The 21,246-nt window shown below is 38.7% G+C and overlaps 1 protein-coding gene across 2 annotated transcripts in view; it reads left to right on the forward strand.

The window, feature by feature from the left end:
- REPS2 (RALBP1 associated Eps domain containing 2) overlaps positions 1–21,246 on the forward strand; it is a 217,372-nt gene that overhangs the window by 185,772 nt on the left and 10,354 nt on the right. For both annotated transcript variants that reach the window (XM_054581101.1, XM_054581102.1), the window contains exons 15-17: positions 2,360–2,443; positions 3,511–3,656; positions 9,784–9,889. In XM_054581101.1, the coding sequence (XP_054437076.1) occupies positions 2,360–2,443; positions 3,511–3,656; positions 9,784–9,889 (336 nt within the window). The remainder of the gene's footprint in view (positions 1–2,359; positions 2,444–3,510; positions 3,657–9,783; positions 9,890–21,246) is intronic.

The following is a 21,246-nucleotide window of genomic DNA, read 5'->3' on the forward strand; positions in this document are numbered from 1 at the left end:
TCTATTTTGTTGGATATAATTGCTGCTACCCCAGCTTTTTGTTTCTTTCCATTTGCATGAAATATCTCTTTCCATCCCTTTACTTTTAGTCTGCATGTATCTTTCGAACTGGGGTGAGTCTCTTGTAGGCAACATATGTATGGGTCTTATTTTCCTATCCATTCTGCTTCCCTATGTCTTTTGGTTGGAGCACTTAAACCATTTACATTTAAGGTGATATTGATAGATATGTATTTAATGCCATTTTATTGTTAGATTATTTTCCTCTGTTTTTTTTTCTTTCTCCTCTCTTCTTCCTCCTCCTTTTTTCTTCTTCTTTGCCCTTTAACATTTGTTGCTGTATTGGTTTGTTGTTAAGAGACTCCTGTATCTTTTTCTTGCCTGGGAAGCTCCTTATTTCTCCTTTGATTTTAAATGATAGCCTTACCGGGTAAAGTAGCATTGGTTGTAGGTCCTTGCTTTTCATCACCTTGAATATTTCATGCCACTCCCTTCTGGCCTGAAATGTTTCTGTTGAGAGATCAGATGGCAGTCTAACTGGTGCTCCCTTGTACGTAACTACCCGCTTTTCTCTTGTGGCTTTTAGGTTTTTCTCCTTGTCTTTAATCCTTGTCATTTTAATTATGGTGTCTCGGAGTAGGCCTCTTTGGGTTCAACTTGTTTGGGGCTCTGAGCTTACTAGACTTGTATGTCTTTTTCTTCACCAGATTTGGGAAGTTTTCAATTATTTTTTCTTCAAATAGGTTCTTGATCTCTTGCTTGCTCTCTTCTCCTTCTGGTATTCCCATGATGCGGATGTTGTTACACTTCATTTTGTCCAAAATGTCTCTTAAGCTCTCCTCATTTTTAAAAATTCTTTCTTGTTTTTGCTGTTCTGCTTGGGTTTTTTTTCCTACCGTATCATCCAAGTCACTGATTTGATTCTCTGCTTCATCTAACCTACTGTTTATTCCATCCAGTGTATTATTTATTTCAGACATTGCATTCTTTATTTCTGACTGGTTCTTTTAAATAGTTTCTATGTCTTTTTTCATGCTGTTAAGTATCCTTATGATCATTACCCTAAACTCTATCTGATAAATTGCTTGAGTCCATTTCATCTAGTTCTCCTTCTGGAGAACTCTCTCGTTCTTTCATTTGGGGTCTGTTTCTTTGTCTTCCCATTTCTGCTGCTGCTTTGTATTTTTTTGCCTTAGTTGTTAAACTAACCAGTTATTAAGCTTATCAGCTGCTAAACTGATCAAGCTGTTCAGCAGCCTGGCTTAAGCACCCCAGAGTGGGGCTATTCCTTCTCCTCAGGCTGATGCCATTCAGAGAGGAGTGCTCTGTTGAGAGTAATGACTTCTGAAGTATGGGGAATGACTCAGCACAGCCATCCTGGCAGCTGTTCCTTCATTTCTCTCTCCAGAGTCCCCAACTCCAGACTCTCCTCCAGCATGTCTAGTCTACTCTTCCCTCCCTCTGCTGGAGCCCAGAGTAAGTGGCTGCAAATGAAATTTTTTGTGTTGGCCCTTTAAAAGGCTCTTTGCATCCAGCTGCCTCTCCCTGGCCAACAGAACCCCTGCTGCTTTTCACAGCTGGATGTTATCTGAGTTCCTTTCTGGCTCTGGTGCTGTAGACTGGGGAGCACAGCTTGGCTTTTAGACCCCACACTTCTCAGGGATAACTGCCCCGGCCACTGAAATACCCTCCAGAACTTCAGCTGCTGCCCACGGGAGCCCAGCCATTCCTCTCACACCTCCTCCATACTCCCTATCAGTCACATTGTGCTGAAGCTGTTTCTTCTGTCTGTTCGTGGTCATAAGGGTTCTCTCCAGCTAGTGTTCATTTGGATGTTCAGGATGATTTCTCTACAATTTAGTGGTAATTCCAGATTGGTGATGGGAGGAGGTTAATGTAGCTTCCACTTACTCCTCCACCATCTTGGATCTCAGTCTAGAGTGTTTCTTTATTAGAAATTTAATATATTTTTAAAATTTCAGTGTTTTCTGTTATGATTATTGTTTTTGTTAGTGCTTAGGTTAAAATTTTAATTTTCCCATGCTATTTTTCCCATAAGCTTTGTTATTTTTAGTTTGAACTTATGAAGTGTTACTTATTTAGCAATATATATGTCCAGTTAAAGAAAATATGCATATGACTGCTTTTCCTGAGGTTCAGCAATGCTGGAAGGGGGGGGTGAGAGGGAAGAGCAGGGTATACAGAAGGTTTCCCAAGGATCAGTAGACCTGCCCATGCTTGACTGCAACTTGGTCTAAATAAATTTTCTTGTAGTGACTATTTTCCTAAGTGCTCTTATTTATATGTTTGGGTGGTTATGGTTTCGCATTTTTATCCTTTCATTGATCTTTTGCTGCAGTCTGAACAGGGGTCTGAGGCCGAGCTACACCCCCAACTGAGCAGAGCCCCCTCCCAAGCTGCAGAGAGTAGTCCAACAAAGAAGGTAAGGCCAGCACAAGGGTGCCACCATGGTGGCCTTGTGATTCCTCTCTTGGGCTTCTTGCATCTGTTAGCACATTTCCTGTTTTAAGTTTTCATGTCCTGACTTGAATGTTAATGATCCAGATTTCCTAGAATTTGGGTTCTTTGTGAAGACGGGGTCCTGATGATTCCTGGGCCAGACCTTGATGTTGCTGGCAGTTCGCACTTCCCTCTTTAATCTCCCAGCTAAATACTGCAGCTTTGCTGTTAGTAAGATCAAGAGGTGAGGTGGGGAGGGACAGATGGCTTTAGCAGAATCCTGCATACTGCTAAGCCTCTAGGAGCACCTTTTGGGGGCATGGTAGTCTCCCCACCTTTGTCTTTGTGCTTTGGCTTCTTCACCTCAGCCTGCCCACATCACTGAGTCCCAGGTCATTTGTTCAGTAAGTATCCCTCACTCATCGTGCTGTCCTTTCATGTTTTCACCCTTCTCTTGTGCTTCCCCATTTTCTCAGGCCCTTCTCTCCGGAAAGAGAGCAGGCCCTAGCTCAGGAACACAGGTGAAGAAGGGGCCTTCCAGGAAGTAGGCCAACTGTCTCCTTCCAGAAGATAACCATGTAGTAACTGGGGGTTAGAAAATGCTGAACACATGACTGAGACCGTTACAAACTTCAATACTTAGAACATATTCCAAACAGCCCCAAAGGGAGGCAAGAGCGAATTTTGTCTTCAGTAGAAAAGGTTCTGTGCTATGAGATGCACACAGCATTTACAATAGTAAGGTAACAAGGTTGGATGGGTTCCTGGAATCTGATTCTTATGTCTTTCCAGGTGACAGAAAAAGAGACTATAGTCTGCAAGCATGAAACAAAACAAAACAAAACAAAACAAGGAGGAAAGAAAGGCCATTGGAATCTGATGCCCATATCTTCCAGCTCTTGCTGAACAGTGAATCAGCCACATATCTTTGAGTGTAGAGTTCCAGTAGAGCACGTGCCTAACCTTAGAGGAACATAGGGGCATTGGCATGATGGGAGGAGCATTTAATTTTTTAACATATTGGGGTTTTGTTTTGTTTTTAACCTACAGGACATACCATATTCTCAGCCACCATCAAAACCCATCCGTAGGAAATTACGACCTGAAAATCAAGCTACAGAAAATCAAGAGCCTCCTGCCACTGTTGGCGGACCAGTGTCTGCAGCAACTGTGAAACCGCATCCAACAGTCCAAAAGTAAGTAGAACAGATAAGTGAGAGCAGGGTCAAAGACTTCCTTTTAAATCTTCATATATATGTACATGTAGACATGTTTACATTTACACTCATACCATAAGGAGAGGTGATTTTATGGATGCAGTCTTACCTTACTCATCTCTGTGGTGGGATTACTATTTTCTAGTCACATAGAAACAGGCTTCTAAACTATAGGTCCTAGCCTGACCCAAGGGGCAAGTGAAGAAAAGACCATGGTGTATTCTGATTTGATTGGATTTATTTCCCTTCCTTCTCTGCTTCCACTCCTTGTGCTGGCTCACATTTTCCTCGGAAGAAGGCAGCAATGTAAATGGCAGTTGTCCCTCTTTGCCTGTCTTATCTTACATTTCCCCATGGCAAACATCGCTAGCTTCATGACCCTCAGACCCAACTTGCAGTATATGTGGGGTATAAGGGAAAGTGGTGGGGGGAAGGCAGAGACAAATGTATTTGAAAAGTAAATAAATTTTAAAAAAAAGAAAAAAATATATATTTGAAAGATAAAAACTTCAAATATAAAAGATTTTTTTCCTTCATTTATGATTACTAAAACTCAAAACTATCATTAGAAACCGTTTCTAACATATTAGATTGATTTTTTAAAAAAGTTTAAATTTATTTTTAGTTATAATTAACATACAGTATTATATTAGTTTCAGGCATACAACATAGTGATTCAACATTTATATTTCTTACAAGTAAGGCTAGTAATGATCTTTCATTGTATAGAGTTTATTATGATGTTATTGACTCTTTTTCCTATCTGTATATTACATCCCCATAATCTTTTTAATCCCCATGAAGTTTGTTGTTCATCACCTCAGCACAGAATCATCACCTGCAGAATCTCCAAGACATCTATCTAGCTGGCTGTAACAGACATTGGAGGGTGGGCAGAGGGACCAAGAGAACAATGCTCTAGACAAACAATCCTTTTTCAGAGGTGTTGGCTTAAGAAGAGCTAGCAGTTGCCTCAGTTTCCCTGTTGTGAAATTGAGCAAGGCATCAAGGGCAGAAACCTGCTGCTGTGTATGACTTCAAGTGAGCCCTACTGGTCACTAATGTAAATGCTCAAGATCCATCATGAAATGGCCCTTGAGACCTTGCATGTCTCAGTGACTGCTGTGTATTTTCTCCTGCTTACACTGTTAGGGAAAGAAAAGCAACAGGTGTTTTCTTTTTTTAATTTTTCAATTAGAGTTTGCAGTCAACATTATTTTGTATTAGTTTCAGGTATACAGCATGGTGGTCAATCACATACTTTATAAAGTGTTCTCCCCCCATCCCCTGATGTTTCAGTACCCCCTTGGCACCATACATAGTTATTACAGTATTATTGACTGTGTTCCCTATGTTGCACTTTACATCCCTGTGACTATATTGGAACTAAGTAAAGCAACAAGTTTTGTTGGTGTAACTTGCCTTTGAAGCCAAAGCCCCATTCTAAATCTGTGTAGCACTCTTTTTCAGAGGATGGTTTTGGTTTTGGTTTTGGTTTTCCAAATGGACAGTTCCCTGCTGCCATCAGTGCTTAAAGGAAGTGTATTTTGTCTGTACAGGTCACTGAGAGCTTTCATCTTCCAGCCATCCCCAAGCCTAGGGCATGGATTGTTCTCAGGGACAAACATGGCTAAACTTTCTTCCATGTAATTCCCCAGTTTTCCACTTTAATCTCTGCTTTACATTAATGCTAGTCAGTCAGTGGTGGCTGCAACAGCCTCCAGAATGGATTGGCAAGGCAGTTGGGAGTGTTTTCATTCATTTTCGTGTCTTTATTTGTTGTTTTTTAAACAGCTTTATGGAGATATAATTCGCAAAGCATACAATTCACCCATTTCAGTGTACAATTTAGTGGTTTTTAGCATATTCACAAAGTTGTGCAACCATCACCATGATCTAATTTTCGAACATTTTTATCACCCCCAAAAGAAATTCTGTGTCCATTAGCAGTCACTTTCCATTCTCCCTTTTCCCAAGCCCCAGGCAGCTACTAATCTACTTTCTGTCTTTATAGATTTCCCTGTTCTGGGCATTTTATGTAAATGGAATCATACATGTAGTCTTTTGTGACTAGATTCTTTTATTTAGCATAATGTCTTCAGGGTTTATCCATGTTGTAGCATCATCAATCAGAACTCAATTCTTTTTTATTGCTGAATAATTTCCCATTGTATTGATAGACCACATTTTATTCATCCATCCATCAGTTTATGGCCATTTGGGTTGTTTATATTTTTCAGCTATTAAGAATAATGCTGCTATACCATTTGTTTACAAGTTTTCATGGGGACTTATATTTTCATTTGTCTTGAGCATATACCTAGGGGTAGATATGCTGGGTCTTACAGTAAGTCTGTTTTACAGTTTGGGGAATTGCCAAACTGTGTTCCACAGTGGCTGCAGCATTTTACAGTCCTGCCAGTAATGTACAAGAGTTCCAGTTTCTTCACTTCCTTGCCAGTGCTTGTTATTATCTGGTGGTCGGGGGGAGGCAGAGACAAATGTATTTAAAAAGTAAATAAATAAATAAATAAAAAATAAAAAAAATTATAGTCTTCCTAGTGGATGTGAAGTGATAATTGTGGTTTTGATTGCATTTTCCTAATGACTGATGATGTTGAGCATTTTTTCATGTGCTTATTGGCCATTTGTGTATCGTCTTTGAAAAAATGTCTACTCAGATTCTTTGCTCATTCTTACATTGGATTATTTATCTTTATTTTTGAGTTATGAGTTCTTTATTCTGGATACAGGCACCTTATCAGATATCTAATTTGCAAATATTTTCTCCCATTCTGTGTGTTGTCTTTTCACTTTCTTGATGGTATTATTTGCAGCACAAAGTTTCAAATTTTGATGAAATCCAATTTTTCCATTTTTTTCTTCTGTTACTTGGTGCTTTTGGTATCACATCTAGTAAACTTTTGCCTAACCCAAGTTCATAAGATTTGTTCCTGTGTTTGCATCTAAAATTTTTATAGTTTCAGGTCTTAGATTGAAGCCTATGATCAACTTTGAGTTCATTTTTGTGTATAGAATTAGGAAAGGGTCCAACTTTACTTTTTTGCATGTGGATATCCAGTTGTCCCAGCACCATTTGTTGAAAGGAGACATTTTGTCTGCCTGTTCAGTGACTGTCCCTCACCATGATACTCTCTCACTGGTTACGTAACCACATGGTGTCAGGCTGAGAGACTAGTACCTACCAGCAATACAAACAGTGTTATAAATGGCAGGGAGTTAACCTTTTGGGTCAGGGAACTTCATGAAACTGATTTTAGTTCTCAGACCAGTTTATTAATGATAAGAAGTGACTTATCTTTCATAATTTTTTAAGCCCTGGGGAGAGAGACAGCCAGGTACATGATGGCTAGTCTATATATGGTCCTTTCTCAACCAGTGTTATGGGAAAGAATTAAACTTTGATGCCCTTAAACATCCATTGTCTATAGTAAATAAACCTGTGTCCTTTTCATTTAGATTGGCCTTTACTATGTATCCACTTTGAGAAAAGTCACAAATCATTTTCTTAATTCTCTATCATAACACTCCTTAAGAAAGCCTAAAAAATAAATTAGTTGCAAAATCCTCACCAGGTCTTTGGGAAATGAACATCAGAACTGGCCTATTATAAGAAAGAAATTCTCCTTTACATGTTATCATTGTCTACTTAATTTAGGGCAAAGGAACTGAGTACAAGTTACAAATCATATCATATAAGCAGATCTTGGACTGTATAATCATTAATGACCTGCCCTTAAGGACAAGAGTAGAGTTTTTCTTTAAAATAATTTGGTTTAATTGGTTTTCCCCCCACATCTTGTGTGTCTTCTTAGGATGGACTTTGGAAAATAGAATGGTTTGAGCAGTTTGGAGATAGACGATATTGTGTGACAGTACTGTGGCTAAACTTATGCCAGGTGAGGGACAGTAACTCAACAGGCAGACAATATATCTCCTTTCAACAAATGGTGCTGGGAGAACTGGATTTCCACATGCAAAAGAATAAATTTGGATCCCTTCCTAATGCTAGACACTAAACTTATGCCAGCCTCCGTGGCTTCTGCTAATCTCTGTAACCCCAGGAGGTGTCCTCTACTACTTAAGGCCATGTCCAGCCGCCAGTGTGGCAGTGTCTGCACACCTACATGATGTTCTCGATGTGGTATAGTATCAAAACCAGAAAATGGGCATTAGGACAGTGTATGTGTATACAGTTGATGCTTGAACGACATGGGGTTTAGGGTCATAGACCCCCCCAACCCATGAAGTCAAAAATCCATGTACAGCTTTCACTCTCCAAACACTTGGTGTCTGCAGGGGATTGGTTACAGGATCCCCACTCTACCCCCTGCAGATACCAAAATCCATGGATTTGGTCCAAGTGCCCCATAGGAAATGGGTCAGTCAGGGCATACAGTCAGTCTTTCAAATCTGTGGACTCCCAATCATGGATCAAAAACAGTACAGGTATTTATTGAAAAAAATCTGCATATAAGTGGACCTGTGCAGTTCAAACCCATGCTATTCAAGGGTCAACAGTAGTTCATTGCTATTTTATCACATATGTAGAGTCTTGTAACCAGTACTGTAATCAAGATACAGGAGTCATACCTACCCTCTCTTCTCTACCATTTCTTGCCCTGGAAACCACTAACCTGTTTTCTATTTCTATAGTTTTGTCATTTTTATAATGTCATATAAATACAATTGTACGTCATGTGTCTTTTTGCACTTGGCATAATACCCTTGACATCCATTGAAGTTGTTATGTATCTCAATTAGTACTGCTAAGCATTACTCTATGGAATGGATGTACAATACTCTGTGTAGTCATTCACCTGTTGAGAGACGTTTTAGTTGTGTTTAGTTATTGAGTATTACAACTGAAGCTGCTATGAGCATCTGTGTACACGTTCTTGTGTGTACATAGTTTTCATTTCTCTGGAATAAATGTTCAGAAGTGTGATTGTTGGGTTGTGTGCTAAGTCTAGGTTTGGTTTTTAAAGAAACCTTTAGATTTTGGGGGGAAGGGAGTAAGTATGCCTTGTACAGAATAGCATACAGAAAAAAAATACATCACCTACAAAGACTTAAACTGAAATCCTTAGATATATAAAAACATGTACAGAACTTACATGCTGAATACAGAGTAGCAGAGTGGTTGGCATAGAGAATATTCTCAGTGAATATTAATGAGATTGCTACAGTGGTCACAATGTATTTCAGTTGAGTTGCTCTGGCCTAGAACCTATCTCCTAGTGATTACAAATAAGTTTGTTTTTCTAGGGGAACTTAAATTGCCGTTTCACTATGAGAATTCAGTATTTCTTGCTGTGGGATATAAAGTTGTAGGTTATACAACCATGTTGATTTATCATCTCAACTGTGGACAGTTTCAAGGGAGAAAGAGTGCTAAGAATAATTAGGGCCAAACAAGCAGTGTAAGCAGAGACTGTAATGGGCAAAGTGGGACATATGGTCACCCTATTTATACCTGTTCTATGAATGTACTATTGACTTAATTTGGGACTATGAGTATTGAAATATTTCTGTGCATTTCTCAAGTGCTACAACTGTATATGCTGGTGTATGCATATGCACGTGCTCACTTGTACTCAGGCATTGATCCCTAATAATAAAGGAGTAAAGGAGAGTTTTGTAGGCTGGCTAAATTAATGTAGGATCTTTGCTAAAGAGAATGTTCTTGTTTTACCTTCAGACTTGTCCACAAGGGCCACCTGCAGGTCTTCTAAATGCCGTTAATGCCTACACAAAAAGGGCATTCCAGTTCATATGGTTTGTCCAGAAGAAATTAAAATAACTTGGAATAAATGGAACACAAAGTGTTTGAAAAGGCCCTATTCACGGTTTTTCTTCAAGTTATAAAATGGGTACTTTAGGTGTAAATAATTCATCCTGACAAATGCGTTTAATTTGGTGTGTGCCTGCCTGCCTGCTTGTATATATATGATTTTATTTTTGGAGCCCTGTGACATTTAGCGCCTTGTTAGTTTAGCACTTCTCATGAATCAGAGAGTCTGACAAGGGTCCCGGGTCCAGACCTCTAAGTTCTATTTCACTGAACTGTTTGTACTTTTTGTAGACAATCTTCCAAACAGAAGAAGGCTATTCAAACCGCTATCCGCAAAAATAAAGAGGCAAATGCAGTGCTGGCCCGGTTGAACAGTGAACTCCAGCAGCAGCTCAAGGTAAGGAGCTTCCTAATTTTGGATTACCAGGCTTTTCATCTATTTGATAGCTCTCTTTTGAACACTGGCTGAGTGTCTGGTTCCATTTCTGTTGGTAAGACCTACCTCTTGGTTCTCAAACTCCTTTTGGAAGGCAGAGAATTGCTGTATTTAAGATTCATGGGTTGGTTCTTGTATGTTTAGAGGAAGACTAGTAACTCTAATATGTAGGCTGCATATTGTGTGTTAGTTAAAAGGATAGGTAATCTATTAAAGGGCTGTTTGAAGCATTATTTATTGTCTAAAGCTTCTGGGTAAACCCTTACTTATTTAGATCTGCCCTGAATGATACTATACTTACTTCAGTGGAAGAGGGTGGCCCTGATACTTTCAAAGTCCAGCCCCTCACCTGGCACCTTGGAAATGGTTCCATATCACCTTGTCAAGGACATCACCCCTGTTCTTATTTCCTGTGTCTCTTCATTATTAATCTCTTCTGTATTGGTTTTGCAGGGCTTTCATGACAAAGTACGACAAAGTGGGTGGTTTAAAATAACAAATGTAGCCTCATAGCTCTGGAGGCTAAAAGTCTGAAACCTAGGTGTCAGCACTGCCAAGTTCTCTCTCTCTGAAGGCTCTAGGGCAGAACCCTGCCTTTTTTTCTTCCCAGTTTTTGGTGGCGGCTGGCAGTGCTTGATTTTTCCTTGGCTTACAGATGCACCACTGCGATTTCTGTCTTCACTCTCACGTGCCACCTCTCTGTATCTCTCTCTGTCCAAACTTCTTTTCTTATTGTGTCCTTTTCTTATAAGGACACTGGTCATTGGATTAAGGCCCAGCCCAATCTAGCATAACCTCATTTGAACTAAATTAAGTCCTCACAGTTCTGCCCGCTGTGTTCCCTGATTTTCTACCAGCTCGTTCCCATCCACACGTAAACATGCTCCAGTACTGTCTATCATCTTGACCCCACATTCTTCTTCAGCTGCTGCTGGTCTATCTGGCCTCCTTCACAGCCATGTTTCTGAGGAGTTCGTTTCATTTACTGCTCTGCTTCCTCACCAACAGTTTTCTACCCCTCCACTTTAGTGTGACTTCCCTCCTCCACTCACACTCCTCTTAACAGTCAGATTCAAAGGGCCTGTTTTAATATTACTTGAATTTTCAGACTACACAATTGGCTGTTCCCTCCTCTGAAGTCACTTTTCTAACTGGCTTTTGGGAAATCAAACCTGGCTTGTTTTTTTCTACTTCACTCGTGTTTCCTCTTTAGCATTTTCTGCTGTCTCTTCCTTCTTTGATTTGTCTTTTGTTACCCACCTCCTTGCACCAATATTTTATTTTGCACATTTTCAGGCATAGAAGAAAGTCAAAAGAATCATACAGTAAATATTTTTATAGCCACTACTTTGGTTCTGTGATCAATATTTTCCTATACTTGTTTTTCTCACATATCCATTCCTTTATCTGTCCCTGTATCTATCCAGAGTCCATCTTATTTTTAACGTTTTTATGTAAATTGAAGACATCCGTACATATGCTTTAAATATTTAGCATGAATATCATTAACTAGAGTTCAATATTTTTACATACTTCTTATGTACATTTTACATATAGTGAATGTACAAATCTTAAGGGTACATTTGCTGAGTTTTTAACAAATACATGCACTTATGGAATTCAAACCCCTAACAAGATACTACCATCAGTAAGCTCCCTCTTGCTCCTTCCCAGTCAATTCCTGTCCCACTCATGCAGAAGTAACCACTATTCTAAATTTTTTATGCCATAGTGTAGCCTAGTCCATAACTTTATAGAAATGTTCTTCTAACATGTATTTTTATGTAAAAGTTCTTTCACTTAATATTATGTTCTTGAGATTGATTTATACGGTTGCATGTGTCAGTAATCTGATCTTTTTTACTGCTGAGTAGTATTCCATTGAATGAATATGCTACAGTTAGGTTCTCAATTTGCCTATTAATAGATACCTGAACTGTTACAGTTTTGGACTATTTTGTATAAAACTGCATTCTTAAATCAGTCTTTGTGTGCAAATACATTCTTTTTTTTTTTTTTAAGTAAATACCTAGGATTCAGATTAATTGGTAATGTGGTGACTATATGTGGTTCGTTTTTAAAAAATTTAAATCATTTTTTATTTTTCAATTACAGTTGACATACAGTATTATATTAGTTTCAGGTGTACACCCAAATGATTAGACATTATGTAACTTACTAAATGATCATCCCAATAAATCTCTTACCATCTGAAACCATACATAATTATTACAATATTATTGACTATATTCCCTATGCTCTACTTTACATCCCTATGACTGTTTTGTTACTAGCACTTTGTACTTCTTAATCCCATCACCCCAACCCCCCTCCTCTCTGGCAATTGTCAAAATGTTCTCTGTATCTGTGAGTCTGTTTCTGGTCTGCTTATTTATTTTGCTTTTTAGATTCAGTTGTTGATAGATATGTATTTATTGCCATTTTATTGTTCATAATTTTTTTCTTTTTAAAGAAGGCCTTTTAACATTTCATGTAATACTGATTTGGTGGTGATAAACTCCTTTAGCTTTTTCTTGTCTGGAAAGCTCTTTATCTGTCCTTCAATGCAAATGATAGCTTTGCTGGGTAGAGTAATCTTGGATGTACATTCTTGCTTTTCATCACTTTGAATACTTCTTGCTAATACATTCTGGCCTGCAAAGTTTATGTTGAGGAATCAGCTGACAGTTTTATGGAGCTCTCTTGTAGGTAACTGTTTTTCTCTTGCCATTTTTAAGTTTCCCTGTCTTTAACCATTGCCATTTTAATTATGATGTGTCTTGGTGAGGACCACTTTGGGTTCATCTTGTTTGGGACAGTCTGCACTTCCTGGACTTGTTTGTCTGTTTCCTACACCAGGTTATGGGAGTTTTCTGTCATCATTTTTTCAAATAGGTTTCAATTTCTTGCTCTCTCTTTTCTCCCTCCAGTACCCCCATAATGCGAACGTTGGTATGCTTGAAGTTGTCCCAGAGTCTCCTTATGCTATCTTCATTTTTTTGGATTCTTTTTATTTTTACTGTTCCAATTGGGTGTTTTTTGCTTCCTTATATTTCAAATCACTGATTTGATTCTTGGCTTCATCTTCCCTACTGTTGTTTCCCTGTAAATTGTTCTTCATTTCAGTTAGTGTATATCCTTCGTTTCTGACTGGATCTTTTTTATGCTGTTGAGGTTCTCACTAAGTTCATTGAGCATTCTTATAACTAGTGTTTTGAACTCTGCATCTAGTAAATTGCTTGTCTCCATCTTGTTTAGTTTATTTTTCTTCAGTTTTGCTGTGTTCTTTCATTTGGACCATGTTTCTTTGTCTCATCATTTTTGCAGTCCCCTGTATTTGTTTCCATGTATTAGGTAGAGCTGCTTTGACTCCATATCTTGGTAGAATGGCCTAATGTAGTAGGTGTCCTATAGGGTCCTGTGGCACAGCCTCCTCTATCACCAAGCTGGGTGCTCCAGGTGCCCCCCCCCCAGTGTGGACTGTTTACACCCCCCTGTTGTAGTTGAGCCTTGATTTTTATTGGCATGTCAATGTGAAGAATTTATCTCCAGGCCACTTGGTTGCAATGACTGACTGTGATCACCAACCACCATGGAGGATCAGCTGTGCAGGGGCCCACCCCACAGAGCAGGACTTACTTCAACAGGGCTCTGGTGCCCGCTGAGCCTGTTCCTTGAGTGTGTCACTTGTGGAAGTGGTTTGGTGGTGCTTTGATGTGGTCTGAAGCTGACCACTGGGTGAGCTGGCTCTGGGGCCTCCAGGCGGTGCAGGCCAAGGTCAGTCACTGCTTGTGTTCTACCCAGGGCCACCTGGTATGATCTACAAAGCTATCTGCAGATGGCTGCTACTCATGCTTGGCTTGGCGCTGCCAGGAGAGGCTAAGCTGCAAACCAAGGCCAGCTGCTGATAGTGCTGGGCCTGGGGCCACTTAATGAGAGATATGGGGAATGCTGAGGCCAGATGCTTGTTTGAGAGATTTTAGGAAGTCTCAAGTGTGAGCTCCTACGGGCTATTCATATGGAAAAGCCACTGTAAACAGCTTGGGTAGTCCCACAAGTTGGGTGGGGAATCACCAGAGCTTGGCAAACAGTGTGAGCCAGGTTGATGGAGACTCAGATATGGTGCCCACCTACCAGGTTTGTTGGGCCTCAGAAAAGAAACAGTGGCATCTCCCAGCATTTCTTTCTGGGAGAGAGCAACCCTCCTAGCTCTCATCCTTATGCCAGACACTTCATTTCCTCCCTGTATGTCCCTGATGCCTTTCAATCTGCTGCCCCTACACTGGAGCTCAGAAGTGAGTTTGAGTAAGTCTGTGCATGGGCCCTTAAAGAGGGACTACCTGGGACTCTGGAAGCACTCCATCTCACTTAGCCATAATCCCCACTGGTTTTTTCAGCCAGAAGTCATGGGGACTTCTCTTCCTGGCACTGGAACTCTGGACAGGGGGAGCCTGGTGTGAGGCTGGGACACCTCACTCCTTAGGGGGGACCTCTGTAGTTAAGATATCCCTCCTGATTTTTATCCACTGCACGTGGATGTGTGACCAGCCCATTACTACTGTTCTGTATCTCTGCCCCTCGTACCGGTCTCTCTGTGACTTCTTTAAATCCCTAGTTGTTGGACTTCCATTCAGCTGGGTTTCAGGCAGTTCTGAATCATGGTGGTTCTGTAGTTTAGTTGTAATTTTGATGTGGTTGTGGGAAGATTTGAGTACTGCATTTACCTACTCTACCATCTTGACCAGAAGTGGTCATTAGTTTTATTAGAACTTCTAGAGCTTTTTTCAAAGTGTTTGGAGCATTTTGTACTAACCCCCACTAATGTAGCAGAGTTCCAATTGTTCTACATCCTTGCTGACATTTGGTATTTTTCTTTTAATTTTAGCCAGTCCTGTGGTGATGCAGTTTTTATTTTGCATCTCCTTGATGCCTATGTTGAACACTTTTCTATGTGATTATTTACCTGCCATATATTTTATTTTATGAAGTGTCTTTTCAAAATTTTTGGCCATTTAAAAAATTGAGTTTTAGTCTTTTTTTCTGGAATTGAAGGTAGATGCTTTTTATATTATCTTGATTGCCAGTCCTTTGTCAGATATGTTATATGGATGTTTTCTTCAAATCTTTGTTTTACCTGTTCATTTTCTTAACGATGTCTTTTCATGAACAGTAGTTTCAAATTTTGATAAAATCTACTTTATCATTTTTCTCTTATGGTTATTACTTCTTATATAAGGAAGCTTTGCCTACACCTGAATTATGAAGGTATTCTCATATTTCTTCTAAAGGCTTTATTGTAATATGTTTATTAAAAATTTGCTAACAGGGTAAATCTTATGTTAAGTATTTTTATCACATACACATAATAATAATAATAATAAGAGGGAGGGAACCTTTAGAGGTAATAGTTTTATGGCATAAATTCTGATGGTTTCATGGATATATAATTATCTCCAAACTCATCACACTGTATACATTAAATATGTACAGCTTTTTTGTATGTTAACCATACCTCAATAAAATCGTTTAAAAAAAACAAATGGATCATAAGTATTACTCATTTTCTGTAGCTGAAACTTTGTACCCTTTGAATAATATCTCCCTAGTTTCCCTTTATCTCAGCCTCTGGCAGCCCCCATTCTACGCTCCAGTTCTATGCATTTGACTGTTTTTAGATTCCTCATATAAGTGATGTCATGTAGTGTTTGTCTTTCCCTGACTGGCTTATTCCCCTTAGTATAATGTCCTCCAGCTTCATCCAGGCTGCCACAAATGATAGAATTTCTTTTTTTTGTATTTACTTATTTTTAAAATATAAGTATAGCTGGTATACAATATCATATTAGCTTCAGGTGTACGATATAATGATTTGACATTTATATACCTCACAATGTGATCACCACAGAAAGTCTAGTAAGGATTTCTTTTTTTTTTAAGACTGAATAATAGTCTATTGTATATATATACATTTTCTTTATCCAGTCATCTGTCTACAGACATATAGGTTGCTTCTTTGTCTTGGCTGTTGTGAATAAAGCTGCAGTGAACATGCGAGTATAGATATCTCTTCGAGAAATTGATTTTAGTTTCTTTGTATATATACCCAGAAGTGGAATTGCTGGATCATATGGTAGGTCTATTACTTTTTCAGCTTTATTGAGGTATAATTGACATGTACCATTGTGCAACTTTAAGGTGCACAACGTGTTAATTTGACATAGTTATGTATTTCAATATGATTGTCATAGTATTGTTAGTTACCACCTCCGTCACCTCACATAATTACTGTTTCTTTTATGAGGTAAGAGCAACTTTCAAGTATATAATACAATATGGTTACATATAGTCACCATATTGTACAGTAGATCCCCAGAACTTATACATCTTATGACTTGAAATTTGTGTCCTTAACCAACAATTCCCCATTACTCCCACCCCTCAGCCCTTGGCAACCACCATTCTATTGTCTATTTCTATGAATTTGGCTTCATTATATTTCACATATAAGTAATATAGTATCATATAGCATTTTTCTCTCTCTCATTTATTTCACTTTGCCTGATAGCCACAAGATTTATCCATGTTGTCACAAAAGGCAGGATTTTTTCTTATGGCTGAATATTTCATTATATGTACATATCACATCTTCTTTATCCATTCATCTACTGACAAATCTTAGGTTGTTTTCATATCTTGACTATTATAAGTAATGCTGCAATGAACATGGGGGTTTAGATATCCCTTTGAGATACTGATTTCTTTTCCTTTGGATGTATAGCTAGGAGTGGGATTGCTGGGTCATATGGTAGGTTTTATTTTTTTTTAATTTGAGCAACCTCCATACTTTTTTTTTTTTTTTATAGTGGCTCTACCAATTTATGTAACCACCAACAGTGCCAAGCGTTTCCTTTCTTCACATCCTTTGCAGCACATATCTCTCTTCTTTTTGATGGTAATCATTCTAACAGGTATAAGGTGGTATGTCACTGTGGTCTTGATTTGCATTTCTTTGATGATTAGTGATGTTGAGTACCTTCTCATGTACCTGTTGGCCTTTTGTTTTGGTATGTTGTGTTTCCATTTTCATTTATTTCAATAATTTTTTGATTTCCTTTTGTATTTCTTTTTTCACCCATTGTTTGTTCAGGAGTGTGTTTAATTTGCACATATTTGTGAATTTTCCAGCTTTCCTCCTGTTATCATTTTCCAGTTTCATAGCTTTGTGGTCAGAAAAGATGTTCAGTGTGATTTCGATCTCCTTAAATTTGCCAGTATTTGTATTGTTCCATGTGTGCTTGAAAAGGATATGTATCCTGCTGGTGTTGTAATATTTGGTTATGTCTCTTAGGTCCATTTGATATAAAGTATGGTTCAAGTTCAACATTTTATTACTGATTTTCTGTCTGGATGATATATTTATTGTTGAAATTAGGATATTGAAGTCCCTTACTATTACCTTGTTGTCTTTCTCCAATCAGATATTTGCATAATATCTTTAGCTGCTCATATGTTGGATACATATATATTTATTTTTTTATTTTTTATTTTTTTAATGTTTTTATTTTTTTTATTTTTTTATTTTTATTTTTATTTTTTTTAATTAATTTATTTACTTTTTAAATACATTTGTCTCTGCCTTCCCCCCACCTCTTTCCCTTGCCCTCTCCCACCTTCCCTCCCTCAGCTCTTCCCCTTTGGTTTTGTCCATGAGTCCTTGCTATATGTTCCTTGACTTTCCCCTTCCCTTCCCTTTCCCTGCCCCCCCTTCCCTCTTGTCTCTGTTGATTTCTTTTCCTTTCAGTGTTGCTGGTCATATTTTCCTTGCTTCTTTGCATTGTTGGTTAGGTTCCGCTTATAGGTGAGCTCATATGGTATTTGTCTTTCGCCCCCTGGCTTATTTCGCTTAGCATGATGCTCTCCAGTTCCATCCATGCTGTCGCAAAGTTTAGTACTTCTTTTTTTCTTTCTGCTGCGTAGTATTCCGTTGTGTATATGTACCATCATTTTTTGATCCAGTCATCTACTGATGGGCATTTAGGTTGCTTCCAACACTTGGCTATTGTAAATTGTGCTGCTATGAACATTGGGGTGCATAGGTTCTTTTGTATTGGCGTTTTGGTGTTCTCAGGGTATAGTCCCAGCAGGGGAATCGCTGGATCAAAAGGCAGTTCCATTTTCAGCTTTCTGAGGAAATTCCACACTGCTTTCCATAGTGGCTGCACCAGTCTGCATTCCCACCAACAGTGGACTAGGGTTCCCTTTTCTCCACAGCCTCGCCAGCACCTGTTGTTTGTGGATCTGTTTATGATGGCCATTCTGACCGGTGTGAGGTGATACCTCATGGTGATTTTGATCTGCATTTCTCAGATGGCTAGTGATGCAGAGCATCCTTTCAAATGCCTCTGGGCCCTCTGTATCTCCTCCTTAGAAAAGCATCTGCCCAGGTCCTTTGCCCATTTTTTGATTGGATCGTTTGTCTTCTTGGAGTAAAGTCGAGTGAGTTCTTTGTATATCTTGGAGATCAAACCTCTATCTGATGTATCATTAGCAAATATATTTTCCCAAATGGTTGGCTCCCTTTTCATTTTGCTGATGTTTTCTTTAGCCGTGCAGAAGCTTCTTATTTTGATGAGGTCCCACTTGTTTATTTTTTCCTTTATGTCCATTGCTTTAGGAGACATATCAGTGAAAAAATTGCTGCGCGGGATATCTGAGAGTTTCCTGCCAATGTTCTCCTCTAGGACTTTGATGGTGTTGCGACTTATATTTAAGTCTTTTATCCATCTTGAGTTTATTTTTGTGTATGGTGTCAGCGGATGATCCAATTTCAATTTTTTGCATGTAGCCGTCCAGCTCTCCCAACACCATTTGTTGAAGAGGCTACTATTGCTCCATTTTATGCTTCTGCCCCCTTTGTCAAATATTAGATGCCCATAGAGACCTGGGCTTATTTCTGGGCTTTCTATTCTGTTCCACTGGTCTATGGATCTGTTCTTGTGCCAGTACCAGATTGTTTTGAGTACAGTGGCTTTGTAGTAGAGTTTGATGTCCGGTATTGTGATCCCTCCTACTTTGTGTTTCTTTCTCAAAATTGCTGCGGCTATTCGAGGTCATTTATGGTTCCATATAAATTTTTGAAATGTCTGTTCTATTTCTGTGAAATACGTCATAGGTATCTTAATAGGGATTGCGTTGAATCTATAAATTGCTTTGGGTAGTATGGACATTTTAAGGATATTAATTCTTCCAATCCATGTGCACGGTATATGCTTCCATTTATTTGTGTCTTCCTTAATTTCTTTTTTCAATGTTGCATAGTTTTCTGCATACAGGTCTTTTGTGTCTTTGGTTAAATTTATCCCTAGGTACTTTATCTTTTTTCATGCTATATCGAATGGTATATTTTTCCTGATTTCTTCTTCTTCTATTGCATTGCTGGTGTACAGAAACGCCTTTGATTTCTGAATGTTGACTTTGTATCCTGCTGTTTTGCCAAATTCACTTATGAGGTTGAGGAGTTTTTTGGTAGAGTCTACAGGGCTCTCTATGTACACTATCATGTCATCTGCAAACAATGATAGTTTTACTTCCTCCTTTCCTATTTGGATGCCTTTTATCTCTTTCTCTTGTCTGACCGCTGTGGCTAGGACTTCCAATACGATGTTGAAAAGAAGCCGTGAGAGCGGACATCCTTGTCGTGTTCCCGATCTTAGTGGGAAAGCTTTCAGTTTTTGCCCGTTGAGTATGATATTGGCTGTAGGTTTTTCATATATGGCCTTTATTGCGTTGAGGAATGCCCCATTTATTCCCATTTTACTGAGTGTTTTGATCATAAATGGGTGCTGTACCTTGTCAAATGCTTTTTCTGCATCTATCGATATGATCATGTGGTTTTTGTCTTTTCTTTGATTTATGTGGTGTATCACGTTTACTGATTTGCGTATATTGAACCATCCCTGCATCCCTGGGATGAATCCCACTTGATCATGATGGATAATCTTTTGAATGTATTGCTGGATGCGGTTTGCCAATATTTTGTTGAGGATTTTAGCATCCATGTTCATCAACGAAATTGGCCTGTAGTTTTCTTTCTTTGTAGGGTCTTTATCTGGTTTTGGGATCAGGGTGATGCTGGCCTCATAGAAGGAGTCTGGGAGTCTTCCCTCCTCTTGGATTTTTTGGAATAGTCTGAGAAGGACAGGGGTTAGCTCTTCCTTAAATGTTTTGTAAAATTCTCCTGGGAAACCGTCTGGCCCTGGGCTTTTGTGTGCTGGGAGTTTCTTGATGACTGCTTCAATTTCCCCAACTGTTATCGGTCTGTTCAAGCTTTCTGTTTCTTCCTCCTTCAGTGTTGGAAGATTATACTTTTCTAAAAATTTGTCCATTTCATCCAGATTTTCAAATTTCTTGGCATATAATTGTTCATAATAGTTTCTGATAATCATTTGTATTTCTGTGGTATCAGTTGTTATTTCTCCTCTTTCATTTCTGATATTATTAATTTGGGTCCTCTCCCTTTTTTTCTTGATGAGTCTGCTTACAGGTTTGTCCACTTTATGAATCTTTTCAAAGAACCAGCTTCTGGATTGGTTGATCCTCTGAATTGTTCTTTTTGTCTCTATGTCATTCAGTTCTGCTCTAATCTTGACTATTTCCTTCCTTCTACTTGCTCTGGGATTTATTTGTTGTTGTTTCTCCAGTTCTTCAAGTTGTAGTGTTAGATCTTTTATTTGAAATGTTTCTATCTTTTTAAGGTAAGCCTGTATTGCTATGAACTTCCCTCTCAGGACCGCCTTTGCTGTGTCCCATAGGTTTTGGACAGTTGTCTGTTCATTTTCATTTGTTTCCAGAAATTTTTTGATTTCTTCTCTTATCTCATTATTGACCCATTCATTGTTTAATAGTGTACTGTTCAGTCTCCATGAGTTTCCACGTTTTTTGAAGTTTCTCTTTGAGTTTAATTTCGAGTTTCAAGGCCTTGTGGTCTGAGAAAAAGTTTGGTATTATTTCAATTTTCCTGAATTTACTGAGGCTTGCTTTGTGTCCTATCATGTGGTCTATCTTTGAAAAACTGCCATGAGCATTTGAAAAGAATGTGTATTTTTCTTCTTTGGGATGTAAGGTTCTATATATGTCAGTTAAGTCTCTTTGATTCAGTGTGTCATTCAGCGCCACGATATGTTTATTAATGTTTTGTTTGGAAGATCTGTCCATTTTTGACAGTGGGGTGTTGAAATCCCCTACTATCAGTGTGTTGCTATCTATATCTTTTTTGAAGTCATCCAACAATTTCCTTATAAACTTGGGGGCTCCTATAT

The sequence above is a fragment of the Pteronotus mesoamericanus genome, unplaced genomic scaffold (assembly GCF_021234165.1).
Source record: "Pteronotus mesoamericanus isolate MK-2021 breed Mesoamerican mustached bat unplaced genomic scaffold, CSHL_Meso_final contig_65, whole genome shotgun sequence".
Lineage (NCBI taxonomy): Eukaryota > Metazoa > Chordata > Mammalia > Chiroptera > Mormoopidae > Pteronotus > Pteronotus mesoamericanus.